This window comes from Taudactylus pleione, unplaced genomic scaffold (assembly GCF_031769625.1).
Source record: "Taudactylus pleione unplaced genomic scaffold, aTauple2 ptg000318l, whole genome shotgun sequence".
NCBI lineage: Eukaryota > Metazoa > Chordata > Amphibia > Anura > Myobatrachidae > Taudactylus > Taudactylus pleione.
This window is the reverse complement of record NW_028284719.1, coordinates 4,071,242-4,092,350: the sequence shown is the minus strand read 5'-3', so window position 1 is coordinate 4,092,350 and position 21,109 is coordinate 4,071,242. Positions and strand designations below refer to the sequence as shown.

Below are 21,109 nucleotides of genomic sequence, written 5' to 3'. Positions count from 1 at the left end.
CTTTCTATTTAGGTTTTTCTGGCCTCTACACCTTCTCATTGTCATTAGTTTAGAGGTGCTCGCTCTCTTCTTCTGTCTTCAACTTATACTTCATGTTTTCACTCATATCTATTTTTCTTACTCTCTTGCTCTCATTCTATTTTTTACTTTTACTCTTTCTATCTCGTTTATCTCTCATGTTTCTCGCATAGATCCAAAAATCTAGTGATTAGTATAAGCTACTGTAAGTCAGACAATAAAAGTAAACCTATGACTGGCTTTGGTTTTGCACCTTTATAAGTAAATATCTCCCATTGAGTCAATAATCACATATAAATACAGCCTAAAACCATGTTACGGTGGTGCATTGCCTGTAACATCGTCAGATATAATTTTTGATGGTCTTCTTTGTCATTGTCCAACCATGTAGAACTCCTTATATTTCTCATTAGTGATATATTTCTGAGAGTCTTAATGGTACTGTGGCAAAAGAGAGAGTATACTCTGTAAGGACCCAGGGGTGGTTGGTAGCAAGACCAGGAATGTTAGGCATTTAAAATATAAAATGGATGTTTTACCTGCTTGTAGAAAATGCTGTGTGTCTCTCACTCTATGCCTGCAGGATAGGAGCATATCTGGCCAAATCTTAACACCTGTGAAAGCCTCTCTTTGAAAGATAAGGAGGGTGTGTGATTTGCCTGTCAATCTGAGAGGGGGCGGAGGAATCTGGGGCCATGTGTCAGTATGATCGGTGCCAGAAACTGGCCGGTGACTAGGGAGTAGGTCTCTGTTAGTAAGTGACAGGGCTGTTTTGCGGCCATCATGGAAACAATAAACAGTGGTGCAGAAGACCAGAATCAGTGTGCATGCTTCTACTATAAGGCTACCCAACATTTATTTTTCAGAAACAGGTAGTTCTTCTACAATAATCCTGGGAGAGATTAACAGTCCTACCAGGAACTTGTATCACTTAACTAGTCCATTCCAACTGCTATATTGACCAGGGAGACACTAACCTGCCCACAGGACCTTCAGTAGTTTAGATGAGTGCCGGCAACTATTATCCATAGTATCAGAACCTCTACCCATTATATGCCCCAACTCCTTGCTTTGAATAAAAAACACAAAAACAAACTACGTATTTTAGCAATTTTTACTTTTGGTTTATTAGAAGCATGAGTAAAAAATGAATTAACATTTACATTTCTCAGCAGTAAGGACCATTAATTGCTTATAATCTATGAGATCACTCTCGACTTTTCTATCAAGTAACTCACAGGAACTAATGACAAATCCTTCATCGGTGAGAGTCTTTCTTGCAAAACTTTCATCATAATTAAATGCATGCAGCCTATCATTACCAGCTGTGTAATATGTAGTATTTAAGCCCCCAATTGCAATAAAGTATCCCCCAGGCTTAAGTAGCTTTGACATCTTCCTCAGGTTTCTGATGTAATCTTCTTGGTCCTGACTAACCGCATCCAGCACCCACACTGTCAGTAGACAGTCAGCTTGTGGTAACACCACCGGATCCGTGAGGTTTTCTTTGCTGAAGTCAAATTTCACAATGTGTGTAATGGTTTCCTTCACCTTTTCTTCCTTTTCTTGTTCTTTAACACTAAAATAATTAAACCATTACATTATACAATACAGCAAGCTCAAGAGATATTGCAGAATTGTGTGTTTCACTTCAGTTTCTTTATACAACGGACACAAAACAAACAAACAAAAAAATTATCTTATCAAAGAGCATAAACACTTATTTGTAACTCTCTATGTGCTCTTTATGTGTAAGGTATCTTAATGATTTCTTCACTTTACATTTTTGTTAGTTTGACTCATCCTTTATGTTCTTATATGTTTAGAATCACATTTTACCTTATGCCTCCTAGCTTGGTAGCAATCTTAGATGCATGATTCCAATCAAAAGCCCCAGTACGGGTGTTCACCCATTTGTTGAGTTCCATAATACAGGACTCTCTTAATTTTAGTATAGTGATCTCTTTAAAAAATTCACTCATAACAAAAAGATGATGAACAAAGGATCCGAGACTGATGTCAATCAAAGTTTCTCCTTTAATATGTCCTGCAGGGAAGATTCAGATAAGAAGAGATTTAACATTCTATATAGTTAGTTACTGTGAGTTAGCAAAAATAAAGATAATGTCAGTCCCAGCATTGGTCACATACTGATACAGATTTCATTCTGTATGTTTCCTGGTGTAATACTGCCAATTATACAAATTACTGGCAATCTGAGAGTTAATGCATTGCTCACACAAGGTATAAATGATACATTGTGTTGGTAAAAGAGTTAATATAAAAAAATAACGTGACATATGTTATGTAATAGGTATAACACTCTTGGGTGTGTGGTCGCACCCTGATATATGCACGTTTTTGTCTTCATGTGTTCAACCACTCAAGGCGTGCTTAACTCAGAGCACTGCTGTCAGAGGTGGATTGGCCCTTATCTTTTGTAGGAAAAACCCGGTGGGCTATTTGGCAGTGTGGCCGCTTCTCTATTGTTGCCCCTCCCCCTCAGATTTATGTCACCCAGCCAGCTGTTATTTTTTATGGCCGCATCTGAGCCTCTCTCATGACAGGAGGCTTTCCTATACCATGCATTGAAGCACTAGGCACTTATCTGTGGGTGGAGGTGGCTGGTATGGGGTAAGTAGCGGGGCAGGGGCAGCCTATGCAGTCAGCCCAATCATCTCCTCTCCACTCTGTCCCCTCCCCAGGCTGTGAAGTGTGAAGTTAAAGTTTAATGTCACAGTCTGGCATGCTGTGAAATTAACGTAACAGCCTGGGGAGAGAGCAGAGTGGAGAGGAGACCATTGGGTTGGCTGCAGTGCCTGGTAACAGTGGTAGCCCAGGATTCAGGAAGACGTGAGGTGGGGGTTTATTTAAAATTCATGAGATCCCTGGGAAGGACAGCTAGGGACATAGGGCACATAGGGCCACTTTCAGAGTTTTTTCCAGGGTTATTTTAAATTCCCGATATGCCCCTGGCTGTGGCACACACAGGAGTAGTATATCTATCTTATAAAATGGTCCCTGTTGTGACAAAATAGTTCTATGTGGAGATGATATTAGGTCAAACAAATATAGAATAAGAGTTAAAAAAAAAGTTCTAAACAAGCAGCTTAATTTGAATTATTTTTAATGAATAAACATTTAACTGTATAACAGAGTTGAACATTCAGAATAAGTGCTTTAAACAGCTGTACATTAATAACTACTGTCAGTGTAAAAGTGGCTCATTTTGGTAAGAAAACATTATGAAAAGTGAATGGAACTGGCAGGAAATGCTTAATGCTTCTACAAGGCCAAGGCTGGCATGTCTGCTCACTATTTCCTGTGCTGGATTCTGAATGAGGCAATGATGTGCTACTGTATGATTGTCAGTGAAGCAATGATATGTACTGTATGTTGGTCAGAGAGGCAATGATGTATACTGTATGTTTGTCAGTGAGGCAATGATATGTACTGTATGTTTGTCAGTGAGGCAGTGATGTGTACCGTATGTCTGTCAGTGAAGCAGTGATGTGTCCCGTATGTTTGTCAGTGAAGCAGTGATGTGTACCGTATGTTTGTCAGTGAGGCAGTGATGTGTCCCGTATGTTTGTCAGTGAAGCAGTGATGTGTACCGTATGTTTGTCAGTGAAGCAGTGATGTGTACCGTATGTTTGTCAGTGAAGCAGTGATGTGTACCGTTTGTTTGTCAGTGAGGCAGTGATGTGTACTGTATGTTTGTCAGTGATGCAGTGATGTGAACTGTATGTTTGTCAGTGAGGTAGTGATGTGTACCGTATGTTTGCCAGGGAGGCAGTGATGTGTACCGTATGTTTGTCAGTGAGGCAGTGATGTGTACCTTATGTTTGTCAGTGAGGCAGTGATGTGTACCGTATGTTTGTCAGTGAGGCAGTGATGTGTACCGTATGTTAGTCAGTGAGGCAGTGATGTGTACCGTATGTTTGTCAGTGAGGCAGTGATGTGTACTGTATGTTTGTCAGTGAGGCAGTGATGTGTACCGTATGTTTGTCAGTGAGGCAGTGATGTGTACCGTATGTTTGTCAGAGAAGCAGTGATGTGTACCGTATGCTTGTCAGTGAAGCAGTGATGTGTACCATATGTTTGTCAGTGAAGCAGTGATGTGTACCGTATGTTTGTCAGTGAAGCAGTGATGCGTACCGTATGTTTGTCAGTGAGGCAGTGATGCGTACCAGATGTTTGTCAGTGAAGCAGTGATGTGTACCGTATGTTTGTCAGTGAAGCAGTCATGTCTACTGTGTGTTTGTCAGTGAGGCAGTGATGTGCTATTGTATGTTGTCAGTGAAGCAGTGATGTGTACTGTATGTTTGTCAGTGAAGCAGTGATGTGTACCGTATGTTTGTCAGTGAGACAGTGATGTGTACTGTATATTTGTCAGTGAAGCAGTGATTAATACTGTATGTTTGTCAGTGAAGCAGTTATTTGTACTGTATGTTTGTCAGTGAGGCAGTGATGTGTACTGTATGTTTGTCAGTGAAGCAGTGATGTATACTGTGTGTTTGTCAGTGAAGTAGTGATGTGTACTGTATGTTTGTCAGTGAAGCAGTGCTGTGTACTGTATGTTTGTCAGCGAGGCAGTGATGTGTACTGTATGTATGTCAGTGAGGCAGTGATATGTACTGTATGTCAGTGAGGAAGTGATGTGTACTGTATGTTTGTCAGTGAACCAGTGATGTATACTGTATGTTTGTCAGTGAAGCAGTGATGTGCTATTGTATGTTTGTCAGTGAAGCAGTGATGTGTACTGTATGTTTGTCAGTGAAGCAGTGATGTGTACTGTATGTTTGTCAGTGAGGCAGTGATGTGTACTGTATATTTGTCAGTGAAGCAGTGATTAATACTGTATGGTTGTCAGTGAAGCAGTGATTTGTACTGTATGTTTGTCAGTGAGGCAGTGATGTGTACTGTATGTTTGTCAGTGAAGCAGTGATGTATACTGTATGTTTGTCAGTGAAGCAGTGCTGTGTACTGTATGTTTGTCAGTGAGGCAGTGATGTGTACTGTATGTATGTCAGTGAGGCAGTGAAGTGTACTGAATGTCAGTGAGGCAGTGATGTGTACTGTATGTTTGTCAGTGAAGCAATGATGTATACCGTATGTTTGTCAGTGAAGCAGTGATGTGCTACTGTATTTTTGTCAGTGAAGTAGTGATTTGTACTGTATGTTTGTCAGTGAGGCAGTGATGTGTACTTTATGTCAGTGAGGCAGTGATGTGTACTGTATGCCAGTGAGGCAGTGATGTGTACTGTATGTTTGTCAGTGAAGCAGTGATGTGTACTGTATGTTTGTCAGTGAAGCAGTGATGTGCTACTGTATGTTTGTCAGTGAAGCAGTGATGTGTTCTGTATGTTTGTCAGTGAAGCAGTGATGTGTACTGTATGTTTGTCAGTGAAGCAGTGATGTGTACTGTATGTTTGTCAGTGAAGTATTGATGTGTAATGTATGTTTGTCAGTGAAGCAGTGATGTGTACTGTATATTTGTCAGTGAAGCAGTGATGTGTACTGTATGTTTGTCAGTGAAGAAGTGATGTGTACTGTATGTTTGTCAGTGAAGAAGTGATGTGTACTGTTTGTTTGTCAGTGAGCCAGTGATGTGTACTGTATGTTTGTTTGGAGGCAGTGATGTGTACTGTATGTTTGTCAGTGAGATGGTGATGTGTACTGTATGTTTGTCAGTGAGGCAATGATGTGCACTGTATGTTTGTCAGTGAGGCAATTAAGTGCTACTGTGTGTTTGTTAGTGAGGCAGTGATGTGTATGTTTGTCAGTGAGGCAGTTATGTGCTGCTTTTCTGTGAACAGTCTCTGTGAGAGATGTTATTGTTTACACTTATGGAGTGATACAGCTGTGGCTTTGTGATGAGGTTTTGATAAAAGTGAGAAGTAGATCAGGCCTGAGATGTGTGGTCATTGGGAAATAATGCACATCGTGTGATCTACTGTGTCCAATCATGTTGGTGGGATTGGTCTCAATATACCACACTATTTCATAAATATCTCTATATCCAAAACATTTTCTTTTATTCCTCAATTTTCTCTAATTCAATAAAAGGAAGATATTTATATGATTCCCGAGTCTGCCGCCATTTCTGTGCTGTGGGCCTGATGCAGATCCACTCGCGAGCGAAGGACGCTCGCAAGCGGGTCGATGGTGGCCGAATGCGCATGCGCACGACGGAGGGAGCTCCGTTGTGCGCATGCACGAGACCCAGCGAGCGACGAGGAATTCGTCGCTCTGGGTCTCGCTCCAAATGGGGCATGCTGTCGACGGTAACTGACAGCACGCCCCCTTTTGGTGGGTGTGCCTGGGGCGTGGCTGCCAGACGGAGGCATTCCCATGGGAACGCCTGCCGTCTGAGTCCGGCCCCATTGACCTCACTAGTAATGTCAGTGGGAGTGATTTTGGCTCTGATTGAGCCAAAATCACTCCAGGGCTTGCGGCAGCGAGACCCTACTGCAGGGTCTCATCGCAAGCCCGATGGTCGCGATGGTCTTGACCATCGCTAACATCATCATGGACGATCGCATAGCTGTGGGTGGTAACCTACAGCTATGCGAGTGTCCAAGAGGCTCCATTTTTAGGGAGGAGGGCCCTGATTCAGAGTGAGTGCTCTGGTCAGAGCATTTGGCTCTGAATCAGGCCCTGTGTGCGTAATGTTTGGTGGGTTGGTGCTCTTCCACCTAAAAAACAAAGCACCTTGGGTGGGAGTGACGTCTGTAGTAACATCTCTCTGTGAGCAGGGAAAGTGTCACCTGATCCCATTCCGCACAGCAAATGTAGTTATCCCTGTACACAGAGGTGTAGCGTAGAGCTGTGGCACCCAGAGCAGGCACTTGCTGTGAGGACCCCCATCTTGCAGTACAGAAGTGTGTCTGGGGACTGGGCATAGCCAGCACATGGGGCTGAGATGTAGCATGTGTCCAGGAAGGGCAGCAGCTATTATGGAACCAGAGTCATTTTTTACATTTATTTCTATTCTCAAGCAAGCACACAAAATGTATTGTGCTCATTAAATAGAATATAAACATGATTAATACATAACAACTTAAAAACAAATAAGGAGAGAAGCCATGAAGGTGTTTAGGGGGGCTGGGAATGTTCAGTTTACTGTATGTCCTGGAGGCCAGGGATGGTTGTACTGTATGTTTTAACTATATGTTTTAGGGGTTTGGGGGTAGGGCGGTAGTATATGTCCCTAAGGCTTTGGGGGGTGGGGTGGCAGGGTAGATAGTGTATATCCCTGTCACCAGGAAGGTAGAATGGGTAGTGTATGTCCCTGTGTCCAGGGGTGGGGTAGGTAGTGTATGTCAATGGGGCCAGAAAGTTGGGCGTGTAGTGTATGTCCCTGGGGCCAGAGAGTAGGTTGTGTAGTGTGTATTATTGTGTGGAATCCATCCCATGCACGTGATAATGCTTCATTTTGGGTTTGGCTTCCATTCACTTGTCTTCTATCACACAGGACGGGATGAGTCTCTGTATCTGTAGCCTTATAGTAATTTATATGACTGTTCTCTTTATATGCAGCAGAATCCTACAGTTATTTACACTCATTAGAATTTACTAATACACTTGACTATAAATGTATCACTATATGCAGAGATCTGATGACAATTAATGATGAGTAAATATTTTACCTAACCAGGTGATAATGCTACAACGCTACAATGTGTTTTGAATATCAGTATTTTGTGTATGTTTATGATTAAAACCTCAACACTCCATTTATACCTCTTTTACACCAGAGCAATAACCTGGGTAATTGCTGGATCTACCCGGGTCACAGCTCAGTGTAAAAGGGTCCCTGAAAAATAACCCGGGTCAAGTGACCCAGCAATCGAACTCAGGTAGTTACCAGGGACCTGGGTAATGGTGCACTGTAAACGGCGCAACCTGGGTTATCTGACCTGGGTCATGCCTAAAATTAGCTGATTGGTGGTTGTGGAGCAGTCATCTCCCACTTACCACTTATTATGACCTCACAAGTTTAGCAGGGCAGACACGGGTTCAGTGTGAACGGAGCTGACCTGAGAATAAACCAGATCAATGGTGCTGAGTAAATGGTGTCTGAGCTGGGTCTGGCCAGGGTTTCAACCATGGGCCTGATTCAGACCCGCTCACAAGCGCATAACGCTGTGGTCAACCACAGCTTAGAGAGCGGCTAGGAGGCCGGGTAAAATAAAAAGCGGCCGCCCTAATTCAGAGCGAGCGCTCGCTTTTTGCGAGCGCCTCTGAATCAGGCCCCATGTCTGAAAACCCAGGTCGGACCTGGGTTTTTGGTGTAAAGGAGGTATTAGTGATCTTGAAAAGACCCATTAGATAATTAAACCCCTTTCAGTGTGGTGGTTAATTTTATGTTTAGTAAAGATTAATTGTGTTTATATAGTGATTAAATAACAATTTAGGAATTCTAAGTTTAAAACTGGAAAAATATATAGTTACCAGCAGGTGACAGCCTATTTAAAACTTACAGCTGCTCATAGACTGACATTCAGTTATGCAGAGACTATATTTTCTTTGGTTAAAGCCATTAAGTAGCAAACTTTACATTTAAACCAGTGGCTTCATAACATTAGAAATTGAGCCCTACTGCAAACAAGGAACACATTAATGTACTGACTACAAACAATAAGGTAACACTGGCATAGCCAGCATATCTATATAGTCACCTCACCCGTGTCAGAAAAATATTTCTCTCAAAGACCCTCTTGACTCTGCATAATTATCTTAAGTTACTTAGTTTGATGCAAAGGAGCTCGCAACGTGAACTTGGGCCCTGTTCTACATAGAAAGAGCACCACCAAAAGGATGGCCATGGACAGTGGGTAGCAGTCAAAAACATTTTACCTTGTAAAATTCTAATTTGTTGAGGCACTGTGGGTAGGTAGAAAGCTTAGTTAGATTGGTGTAAATGGGGTGTGATAAGTAGTACCGCCGGACGCATGGCCAGCGGCTCAAATCCCCATCGTTCTAAGGTAAGTATCGCTAACCTAATTCCCTACCCTAACCCTATCCCTCCCTTAGGGGTGCCTAACCCTAACCTTCCCCCCAATTTCCTAACCCTAATCCACCCTGTAAGTGTCTAAACCTAACCGCCGACTTCCCCGCTGCCTAAACATAAGTCTACCGGGGGGTGCTTAACCCTAACATTTCCCTGGGGGTGCCTAACCCTCCCGTGGGGGTGCTTAGCCATAAGTCCCCCTGGGAGCCCTAAACCTAACTCTCCCCCACTGCAGTTGCCCTTCGTTCGGTATGCCAGGCGTCGGTCTTCCGGCTTCTGGATAATGACAACCGTCGAGTTTTCAACACTTGTCATTAGTACCATGCTGGGATTACAGTGTCTGGACCATTGGCTTCCGGACTACATCCCGTGTAAATGTGGGTATGCATGTTGTGGGGTTATGCAACTTAAACATTCATTGTACTTGTATATTAAAGAGTATTAGATACTAGAGGGGAAATTAGGTTTAGGCTGCAGGGTAGAGGTTAGGTTTAGGCAGTCGGGAGGGAGTGTTAGGTTTAGGGGTAGGGTAGGGTTAGGATACTTACTGACAGGTGTCGGTATCCTAACCCTGTAAAGATGCCGGCAACGGTATTCTGACAACCAGGATCCTGAGTGCCAGCATCATATACCCAACCCATATACATATAGGGAGACTTAATGATGACATATGTGGAGACTTAATGATGGCATCAGTAGCCAGTAATAATAGTATTGGCTAAGTATTCTTAAAGACAAACACAGTCTGGCTAGATTTTAGTGTTATTTTATCTAAATTAAACATTAGTAACTTATATGTGTATGTTTGTTACAGCCGGTTCCCGGAGGAGGAGACTGCATCAGGGTTGCTTGGGCAACATCACAACATGCAGGGCCGACATCATTGGGCAGCGTTCTGCCAGGCAGGTGTGCTTCTCCCACCTCCGGTAATGGCTTTCACAGATTAGCACAAAGGGATAAAGGTAAGATAATGGTTTATATGTCTATTTGAGTATTACAGTATTTGACCTGAGGAAGGGGAATTCGATCCCCGAAACGTTGACTGCACAAATAAATTCCCCTGCCATGGGGTTCTTTGTTTAAAAATTGAAGTCTCCAAGTGCAGCCTATTCTGCTTACTTGACTATATTGTGGGGGCACCGAACCTCGAGGAGGGCACTGGAGTGCTCGGGTGTATTCTGAACATATATATATATATATATATATATATATATTAGGGGTGAGCGGGTTCGGATTTCTGAAATCCGAACCCCCCCGAGCCCCCGCGATCCGAGTCTGATCCGAGTCAGGCTCGACTTTTCCCGCATGACTAGGATCTGAAATCGAGGCAAAACGTCATCATCCCGCCTTCCGAGTCTCGCGGGTTTTGGATCCTATATAAGGTACCCGTGTCGGCGCCATTTTCTCACTCGGCTGTGGACAGTGAAGAGGGAGGGTGGGAGTTAGGGCTGTGTAGTGTAGTGTAGTGCTGCTGTTGTCCACTACTTCAAAGTCCATAGGGGCTGGCTGTGTTGTGCTGTGCTGCTGTTGTTAATAGGGGCTGTGTCCACTACTTCAAAGTCCATAGGGGCTGGCTGGACTGTGTTGTGCAGTCAGTTCTCCATAGGAGCTGTGTCCACTCCAAAGTCCTGTGCAGTGTCCCAGTCCTAAAGGGGTGCTGTAGTGTTGTCCAGGGGGTGCTCTGTCCATCAGGGGATCTCCTCCCAAGTGCTAAAAAAATAATATATTTTCAGTGTTTGTGAATTGTGTGCGCAGTAGCCGCACGTGCATCAACAAAGTAGTGCCAAGCGTGCGCCTGTGTCATAAGTAAAGGGCCAGCTGGCTTGACCGTTAAAGGGTGCTGTAACCCCCAAAGTGCACTCCAGTCCAAACCAAAAAAAAAATTATTTTCTGTGTTTGTCAATTGTGGGTGCAGTAGCCGCACGTGCATCAACAAAGTAGTGCCAAGCGTGCGCCTGTGTCATAAGTAAAGGGCCGGCTGGCTTGACCGTTAAAGGGTGCTGTAACCCCCAAAGTACACTCCAGTCCAAACCAAAAAAAAAATATTTTCTGTGTTTGTGAATTGTATGAGCAGTAGCCGCACGTTTATCAACAAAGTAGTGCCAAGCGTGCGCCTGTGTCATAAGTAAAGGGCCGGCTGGCTTGACCGTTAAAGGGTGCTGTAACCCCCAAAGTACACTCCAGTCCAAACCAAAAAAAAAATTATTTTCTGTGTTTGTGAATTGTGTGCGCAGTAGCCGCACGTGCATCAACAAAGTAGTGCCAAGCTTGCGCCTGTGTCATAAGTAAAGGGCCGGCTGGCTTGACCATTAAAGGGTGCTGTAACCCCCAAAGTACACTCCAGTCCAAACCAAAAAAAAAATAATTTCTGTGTTTGTGAATTGTGTGCGCAGTAGCCGCACGTGCATCAACAAAGTAGTGCCAAGCGTGCGCCTGTGTCATAAGTAAAGGGCCGGCTGGCTTGACCGTTAAAGGGTGCTGTATCCCCCAAAGTACACTCCAGTCCAAACCAAAAAAAAAATAATTTTCTGTGTTTGTGAATTGTGTGCGCAGTAGCCGCACGTGCATCAACAAAGTAGTGCCAAGCGTGCGCCTGTGTCATAAGTAAAGGGCCGGCAGGCTTGACCGTTAAAGGGTGCTGTAACCCCCAAAGTACACTCCAGTCCAAACCAAAAAAAAACTATTTTCTGTGTTTGTGAATTGTATGCGCAGTAGCCGCACGTTTATCAACAAAGTAGTGCCAAGCGTGCGCCTGTGTCATAAGTAAAGGGCCGGCTAGCTTGACCGTTAAAGGGTGCTGTAACCCCCAAAGTACACTCCAGTCCAAACCAAAAAAAAAAATATTTTCTGTGTTTGTGAATTGTGTGCGCAGTAGCCGCACGTGCATCAACAAAGTAGTGCCAAGCGTGCGCCTGTGTCATAAGTAAAGGGCCGGCTGGCTTGACCGTTAAAGGGTGCTGTAACCCCCAAAGTACACTCCAGTCCAAACCAAAAAAAAAATATTTTCTGTGTTTGTGAATTGTGTGCGCAGTAGCCGCATGTGCATCAACAAAGTAGTGCCAAGCGTGCGCCTGTGTCAAATGTAAAGGGCCGGCTGGCTTGACCGTTAAAGGGTGCTGTAACCCCCAAAGTACACTCCAGTCCAAACCAAAAAAAAAATTATTTTCTGTGTTTGTGAATTGTGTGCGCTGTAGCCGCTCGTGCATCAACAAAGTAGTGCCAAGCGTGCGCCTGTGTCATAAGTAAAGGGCCGGCTGGCTTGACCGTTAATGGGTGCTGTAAACCCCAAAGTACACTCCAGTCCAAACCAAAAAAAAAATTATTTTCTGTGTTTGTGAATTGTGCGCAGTAGTCGCACATGCATCAACAAAGTAGTGCCAAGCGTGCGCCTGTGTCATAAGTAAAGGGCCGGCTGGCTTGACCGTTAAAGGGTGCTGTAACCCCCAAAGTACACTCCAGTCCAAACTAAAATAAAAATTATTTTCTGTGTTTGTGAATTGTGTGCGCAGTAGCCGCACGTGCATCAACAAAGTAGTGCCAAGCGCGCACCTGTGTCATAAGTAAAGGGCCGGCTGGCTTGACAGTTAAAGGGTGCTGTAACCCCCAAAGTACACTCCAGTCCAAACCAAAAAAAAATTATTTTCTGTGTTTGTGAATTGTGTGCGCAGTAGCCGCACGTGCATCAACAAAGTAGTGCCAAGCGTGCGCCTGTGTCATAAGTAAAGGGCCGGCTGGCTTGACCGTTAAAGGGTGCTGTAACCCCCAAAGTACACTCCAGTCCAAACCAAAAAAAAAATTATTTTCTGTGTATGTGAATTGTGTGCGCAGTAGCCGCACGTGCATCAACAAAGTAGTGCCAAGCGTGCACCTATGTCATAAGTAAAGGGCCGGCTGGCTTGACCATTAAAGGGTGCTGTAACCCCCAAAGTACACTCCAGTCCAAACCAAAAAAAATAATATTTTCTGTGTTTGTGAATTGTGTGCGTAGTAGCCGCACGTGCATCAACAAAGTAGTGCCAAGCGTGCGCCTGTGTCATAAGTAAAGGGCCAGCTGGCTTGACCGTTAAAGGGTGCTGTAACCCCCAAAGTACACTCCAGTCCAAACCAAAAAAAAAATTATTTTCTGTGTTTGTGAATTGTGTGCGCTGTAGCCGCTCGTGCATCAACAAAGTAGTGCCAAGCGTGCGCCTGTGTCATAAGTAAAGGGCCGGCTGGCTTGACCGTTAATGGGTGCTGTAACCCCCAAAGTACACTCCAGTCCAAACCAAAAAAAAAATTATTTTCTGTGTTTGTGAATTGTGTGCGCAGTAGTCGCACGTGCATCAACAAAGTAGTGCCAAGCGTGCGCCTGTGTCATAAGTAAAGGGCCGGCTGGCTTGACCGTTAAAGGGTGCTGTAACCCCCAAAGTACACTCCAGTCCAAACTAAAATAAAAATTATTTTCTGTGTTTGTGAATTGTGTGCGCAGTAGCCGCACGTGCATCAACAAAGTAGTGCCAAGCGTGCGCCTGTGTCATAAGTAAAGGGCTGGCTGGCTTGACTGTTAAAGGGTGCTGTAACCCCCATAGTACACTCCAGTCCAAACCAAAAAAAAAATTATTTTCTGTGTTTGTGAATTGTGTGCGCAGTAGCTGCACGTGCATCAGCAAAGTAGTGCCAAGTGTGCGCCTGTGTCTTAAGTAAAGGGCTGGCTGGCTTGACCGTTAAAGGGTGCTGTAACCCCCAAAGTACACTCCAGTCCAAACCAAAAAAAAAATTATTTTCTGTGTTTGTGAATTGTGTGCGCAGTAGCCGCACGTGCATCAACAAAGTAGTGCCAAGCGTGCGCCTGTGTCATAAGTAAAGGGCTGGCTGGCTTGACTGTTAAAGGGTGCTGTAACCCCCAAAGTACACTCCAAACCAAAAAAATATATATTTTCTGTGTTTGTGAATTGTGTGCGCAGTAGCCGTACGTGCATCAACAAAGGAGCAGTGCCAAGCGTGCGCCTGTGTCCCATAAGTAAAGATCCGGCTGGCTCATTTCTTAAAGGCTGGTGTAACCCACAAAGTGCACTACTCTCCAGCAAAAATAAAAAAATATTTTCTGTGTTTAGCTGCACGTATATATCAAATCGATATAACATAAATGGATGACCAAACTTTCTCCGATAAAAATAAATTAGAGAAAGATCAAGAACCACTTCCTCCTAGTGCTGAAGCTGCTGCCACTAGTCATGACATAGACGATAACATGCCATCAACGTCGTCTGCCAAGGGCGATGCCCAATGTCATAATAGAGGGCACATACAATCCCAAATGACAGTTCAGGAAAATGACCTTGAAAAAAACATTTAAATCAGCTGAAGAGAAACGTAAACTTGCCAATATGCCATTTACGACACGGAGTGGCAAGGAACGGCTAAGGTCGATCTCTAGTATGTTCATGACTAGTGGTTCAGCTTCACATGACGATGGAAGCCCTCCTCCCATTAAAAAAATCAAAAGAGTTAAGCTGGCAAATGCACAGCGAAGAACTGTGCTTTCTAAGAAGATATCACAAATCCCCAAGGAGAGTCTAAGTGTGGTGGTGGTTGCGATGCCTGACCTTCCCAGCACTGGACGGGAAGAGGTGGCTCTTTCCACCATTTGCACGCCTCCTGCAAGTGCTGAAAGGAGCACCCACAGTCCACTTGCTGATATGCAAATTGAAGATGTCACTGTTGAAGTACAACAGGATGAGGATACTGGTGTAGCTGGCGCTGAGGAGGAAGTTGGCGAGGAGGATTCTGATGGTGATGTGGTTTGTTTAAATCAGGCTCCGGGGGAGACAGTTGTTGTCCGTGGGATGAAAAAGCCCATCACGGTCATGCCTGGGCAGAAGACCAAACATTCCACCTCTTTGGTCTGGCAATATTTCTATCCAAATCCGGACAACAACTGTCTTGCCATATGTACCTTATGTAAAGGTGGAATAAGTAGGGGTAGGGACGTTAACCACCTAGGAACATCCTCCCTTATACGGCACCTGCAGCGCGTTCATAATAAGTTACTGTCAAGTTCAGAAACTTTGGCTAAGACCGTAAGCAGTCCAGGGACACCTAAATCCCGTTGTCCTGTTGTATCCAAGCGCCTGCAAACCACACCGTCAACTCCCTCCTCGTCAATTTCCTCCTTAGTCAGGATCGGAAGTAGTCCTGCAGGCCATGTCACTGGCATGACTGACTCTCCTATCCCGGATTCCTCCAGAGGATCTTGCATTGCTACGCCTACTGCTGCCGCTGCTGCTGTTGCTGCTGCTGGGAGTCGTTCATCATCCCAGAGAGGAAGTAGGAACACCACTACTTTTACTAAACAATTGACCCTCCAACTGTCCTTAGCGAGGAGGATGAAGTACGACAGCAGTCATCCTGAAGCAAAACGTATAACTGAGGCCTTGACTGCTATGTTGGTGTTAGACGTGCGTCCGGTATCCGCCATTAGTGCAGTGGGATTTAGACAATTGCTGGAGGTAGTGTTTCCCCGGTTCCAAATCCCATCTAGATTCCACTTCACTAGGCAGGCGATACCGAGACTGTACAGAAACGTCAGAAAAAGTGTCCTCAGTGTCCTGAAAAATGCAGTTGTACCCAATGTCCACTTAACCACGGACATGTGGACAAGTGGAACAGGGCAGACTAAGGACTATATGACTGTGACAGCCCACTGGGTAGATGTATCACCTTATGCAGCAACAGCAGCAGCATCACCAGTCGCAGCATCTCAGAAACGCCAGCTCGTTCCAAGGCAGGCTACGCTGTGTATCACCGGTTTCAGTAAGAGGCACATCGCCGACAACCTCTTAGAGAAACTGAGGGAAATCATCGCCCAGTGGCTTACCCCACTTATGCCCTCATTCAGAGCCGCACGTTAACAACAGTACGCTCGTTGCGTTCCGATGTTGACTAACCGCGCATGCGTCGGTGTTACACTGCGCATGTGCGTACGGCAGATTGCGAGTTTTTTTTCTCTCGTTCCTAAAATAGCGTACAGGAAGTGACATGTCAAATGTGATTGACAGAACAGGGCGTTTTTGGGTGTTGACGGGGGTGGAGATGAAAAAACGCAGGCGTGGCGAGGCGTTTTTGGGGCGTACATACATTAGCAGATGCGAACGTCAAATGTGTTCGGACCGTCTCATACGTCACTGGAACATCCGCTTTCCCTTCAAAATGCTCGCACAGCTTAGGGTCAGGATTACTCGACCACATTGGCGATGGCCTTCTCTTCCGTCCCGGGACTCAACGATGGTGCTGCGATTAATCGCGGCTGGTCAGTAAAGTAATTAGTGTTGGATTGAAAACCGGCTTGGTATGTGTTTGGAAAGCAGTTTATTGGGATAGCACAAAAGCGTACGCAGGTGGAAATCAGAGCTGCTAATGTCATGATTACACAATCAATTAGCGTACATTTTTGGTGTTTTATTTTGGCCACAATTTGTTGGTTATGGCCTATTGTAACAATAATGTCATCATGTTTTAATTAGCTCCCCTTTTTTTTGGTTTACTGTGGAATTTGCATCGCTATGTGATTTTTTAAACGTTCCTTAAAGAGGCCTTTTTTTTTTTTTAAGAGGGTCAGTTTTTGCCTTTAGGGCCAGGATTAAATGTAACCCATTTGTACAATAATGTCACAATACAATCTCAGTTTTTTGTTTTAAATTTATTGTTTAAACACAAACAAATTGGCCTAATATTTTGTTGCCTTTTTTTGTGGCAAAGATATTTGTTAAAAAAAAAAAAAAAAAACCATAACTGCTAACATAAGCGTAAATACAAAATTTAAAAACATTTCACAAGAAAGGAGAGGGAAGTTTTGACCAGAAATGAATATGAGCCAAGCACAGAAGGAGTGTGGGAAAAGTCGCCATTGCTGTCACCGTTTTCTCGCCCGTTTGGCTGGGTGAGGGTGGGCGCCAGACCGGGTCCGGGATGCCATCGGGCTGGCCTGTCCAGAGGCAGATGTTGTGGCCTCTGGACTAGGCACAGGGCTAGGCACATTTGGAGGATTGGCTGATGTTGTGCCAGAGGTGTAGGATCCGGATGTTCCGGCAGGAAGGGAGGTCGGCTCCACCATGTGCTGGCGAACGAGCTGCTCCAGGGCATCGGCGATGCGGATGTTGGCCCTGGTATTTTCCGCCAGGGCCTGACCAATGGTCACGTTGGCCGCAGCATTTTGCTCCAGGGCCTCAGCCACCCGTATCAGACTGGCGTCCATCCTCTGCAGAATCTCCGTATCGCAATCCGATTTAAAATTGAGTTCTGTGAGGAGGCCCACTGCCTGTGAGGGGGCACGCCCTGGACTGGCTTCTGCAGGGTCCTCAGCCGGATGTACTGGTTCCTCCCCTGCAGAGCCAGCAGAAATTCTGCGGCCAAGGCTCCCCTCTGGAGCAGACTCATCCGCCTCTGTCTCTGTTAGGAAAATTGCGAAAAGACTCACATTAGAATCTACATATTGGCACAATAGCATTTCAGAGTTGGTGACATCACAAGACTTACCTTGGCCAACATGAGGAGCCGCAAAGTCTGGCATGTCCGTATCCATGTTGGACACGCCAAACACCTCCACAGCCTGCACACACCCCTGTGCCAGCTCTTCTAAGTCTGTCAACTCCAATGACACAGGGGTGGGACCCCCACCTGTCCCCCTTGCATGCCTAGCCCTGTCGGCAAGTTTTTGCTTGAGACGATATTTGAAGTCTGCCCATCTGTGGAATGAAATTGGACCCATTATCCTTTTTTTTACAATGGGGTTTGTTTATAGGATGGGAAAGTGTTTACTTACCGCCGTTTGACATCCCGGGCTAGACGGACATAATCACCCACCCTATTGACAGCAACGGCGACCTCCTCCCACATTCTCCACTTCTGGCTTTGGCTCATATTCCTGGCTGCCTGGGGCAGGATGTCAACGCACTTCTGGATCAAAACCTCCATCTCCTTGCTTGTGAAATGTGGCTGCCTTTTTTTTTTGGCAGCTTTGGCGGGTTGACTGGGGCCAGCAGTCTCTTCCATGTCATCCTCCTCACCTATTTGGGTAAATATGCAGATTTAGCCACTTCACAACTTGACCAATATATTTGTTTTAAAATAATCATTGAGACAAAATGCATGAAGGCCTTACCGCCGGATTTTTGGCCATTGTTTCCCTGGTCTGAAGCCATGTCTCTGCTTCCAGAATGAAATCAACCAGAAATTCAATGTGATTTCGTGACGTATTTATACATGCGTCCTTTGTTTGCGGCCGCATCATTGATTGTGCGTCCCTATGATTCATCCTTAATTTGTGCGGGAAAATAAACACTATTTATGGCTTGGTGTGTGTGGAGTCGAGGTTGGGTTGTTGGATTGTTGGCGGTTAAGTTGTTTGGATTTGGTTGTTTGCGGTTGGAGGATTTGGCAGAGTTGGTTTTTTGTTTGGTTTGCTACAGTTGTTTTGGTTTTCCGTTCGCATTTTTTTTTCTTTTTTCCACATCCTTTCCTGATTTTGTAAGTTTTGTGCAGTCTAATTTGTGGCCAATTGGTGTCTACTTCTGTTTTTTGGTTAGCTATTTTTTTTTAACACTAATTTCATCTTTTTTAGTTTGTTTTGGCTTTCGGACCCAAAGACCTTTTTTTTGGAAATCTTATATATTCGAGTTGGGTAAGTCCATTTTTTTTATTGCATTTGCGAATTAATTACCGCATTTTTGACTGTTGGTGTAGTGACTTGCATTTGCGAATTAATTACCGCATTTTTGACTGTTGGTGTAGTGACTTGCATTTGCGAATTAATTACCGCATTTTTGACTGTTGGTGTAGTGACTTGCATTTGCGAATTAATTACCGCATTTTTGACTGTTGGTGTAGTGACTTGCATTTGCGAACTAATTACCGCATTTTTGACTGTTGGTGTAGTGACTTGCATTTGCGAATTAATTACCGCATTTTTGACTGTTGGTGTAGTGACTTGCATTTGCGAACTAATTAACGCATTTTTGACTGTTGGTGTAGTGACTTGCATTTGCGAACTAATTAACGCATTTTTGGCGGCTTATTCATCATGTAAACCAGTTTTGCTTTTCCCTTTTCCATTTTTGGGGTCCATTTGAACCCTATTTGACGTACGGTGTGCAATGTCGTTTTCATCGATGGCCAAATGTGTGTTTCGCCTATTTTATGTGTTGGCTTGCAACAATTTGAAAAACAAAAATTCACCCTCTAAATTTTTGATGTCTCATTTTTGGCTTTTTTACAGTTTATACGTATCATGACAATACCCCGGCATGTAAGCAGCTATGGATGGTATCAGAAAGCTAAGTTGTTTTTTGTTACTTTTGGGGTGGCTCAAAAGCCTTACATTGTAAACTTTGAATTTCAGGTAGATCTGGGGCGCATTGTTCTGGCCCTGCTCCCGGAAGACGACCAACCTCAAACTCGTCCCAGGCGTAGGCATCGTAGGCATGCAAGGCCCCAGATATTTCGAACACGTGTCACCCTTTTTGGAATGCCCGATGATGAGGTTTTAAGACGCTACCGTCTACCTCCCAAAATCATCATAGACACTCTCTCATTAATAGAAAGTGATCTTGAGCGGCAAATTGACAGTCCAACAGCAATACCACCACTGACGCAATTTATGGCGGTGTTACATTTCTGTGCCTCAGGATCGTTTCAAACAACGGTGGGAATAGTGGCGGGCATCTCCCAATCCTCCTTTTCCCGGATCCTGAGGGCAGTGATGGAGGCACTTTTCAAGCACCTCCATCATTTTATTAAATTGCCTTTGGATATGGGTGCCCTTAGTGTGGCCAAGGCCAATTTTTACCAAATAGCTGGCTTCCCACACATCATAGGGGTTGTGGATGGTACTCACATACCACTTCAGCCTCCAGCACGGCTGGAGGCAATATTTAGAAACCGTAAACACTATCACTCCCTGAATGTAATGGTGGTATGTGATGCCTCCCTCCAGATCCTGTCCCTGAATGCTAAATTACCCGGAAGTGCTCATGACTCCTTCGTCATCCGGCAATCAGGGATATGGCAGAAATTAACCAACCTACAAGCTGGTGATGCGTGGCTTCTGGGTAAGTGGAGACCTTTAGTACATAACAATGTTAAGCTTGATACACAGTGTTCCTGATGTGGTCTATTTTTGTTCACAGGAGACAGTGGATACCCTTGCATGTCCTGGCTGCTCACTCCTTATTTGGCTCCCACACCAGGGCCACAAAGTGCGTATAATTCCGCACTTACAGCCACCAGGCAAGTGGTGGAGCGCTGTATCGGCCTTTTAAAAGGCCGATTCAGATGCCTCCACCGCTCTGGTGGCGAGCTCATGTATGTGCCGGATATGGTGTCTAAAATTGTGGTCCTGTGTGGGATATTTCACAACATTGCCATAAGGAGTGGTGTCCCAATGCAGCCAGAGGATGCCTTACCTGAGGATGGCCCCCCCGAGGTTGGTCGAAGGTCAGTATGTGGGGGGGCCATACGCGATGATGTGGTGGCCAGATTTTTTAGGTAAGTTTGAACAAAACTCCAGTGTTTATACCTAATGTGTTTGTGTTTGTTTGCGAACATCTAATTTTTTTTTTTTTTCTCACCATCTTCTGTTTGTTCACATAATCTTTGGCACTCCAACGCTCACTACTTCCTGCTACCCTTACCAAACCTGGATCTGGTCCTTTTGGGCATATATTCTGGAACCCATATCGCAACGCCATGTTTGTGGAATCATGTTGGCATGGTCCTTCGTCAACCAGTTCTTGATTTTTTGTTTTTATTTAATTATTTCTTGGTATGTGTTGTATTTGAATTTATCACTGTGTTCTTTTTTTGGGAGTGACCACTTTGTTTTCTCTGTTATGTTGTGAATAAATGTTTGGAGAGTGAAATGGTCTTCCTTTTTTGGGATGTTAACAGCAAGTGTAACCAGGTTAACACAAGTTACATTTGACTAAGGGGTAAACCAGTACTGACGCCAGTTGAGCTAAACTGAAATATGTTTTCAGCTTCCCAATCCACACCAAATGGAAGCCTGGCCCAACCTTGGGATTTGTAAGATTGGCCTAAGCA

At 44.5% G+C, this 21,109-nt stretch overlaps 1 protein-coding gene across 1 annotated transcript in view; it reads right to left on the bottom strand.

Annotated features, from left to right (window-relative positions):
- Positions 1-1,170: 1,170 nt before the first annotated feature.
- Positions 1,171-21,109, bottom strand: part of LOC148509677 (nicotinamide N-methyltransferase-like) — a 32,535-nt gene continuing 12,596 nt past the window's right edge. The window contains exons 2-3 of the mRNA XM_088442945.1: positions 1,858-2,065; positions 1,171-1,597 (exon numbers count right to left, since the gene is read on the bottom strand). Of these exons, the coding sequence (XP_088299071.1) occupies positions 1,171-1,597; positions 1,858-2,065 (635 nt within the window). The remainder of the gene's footprint in view (positions 1,598-1,857; positions 2,066-21,109) is intronic.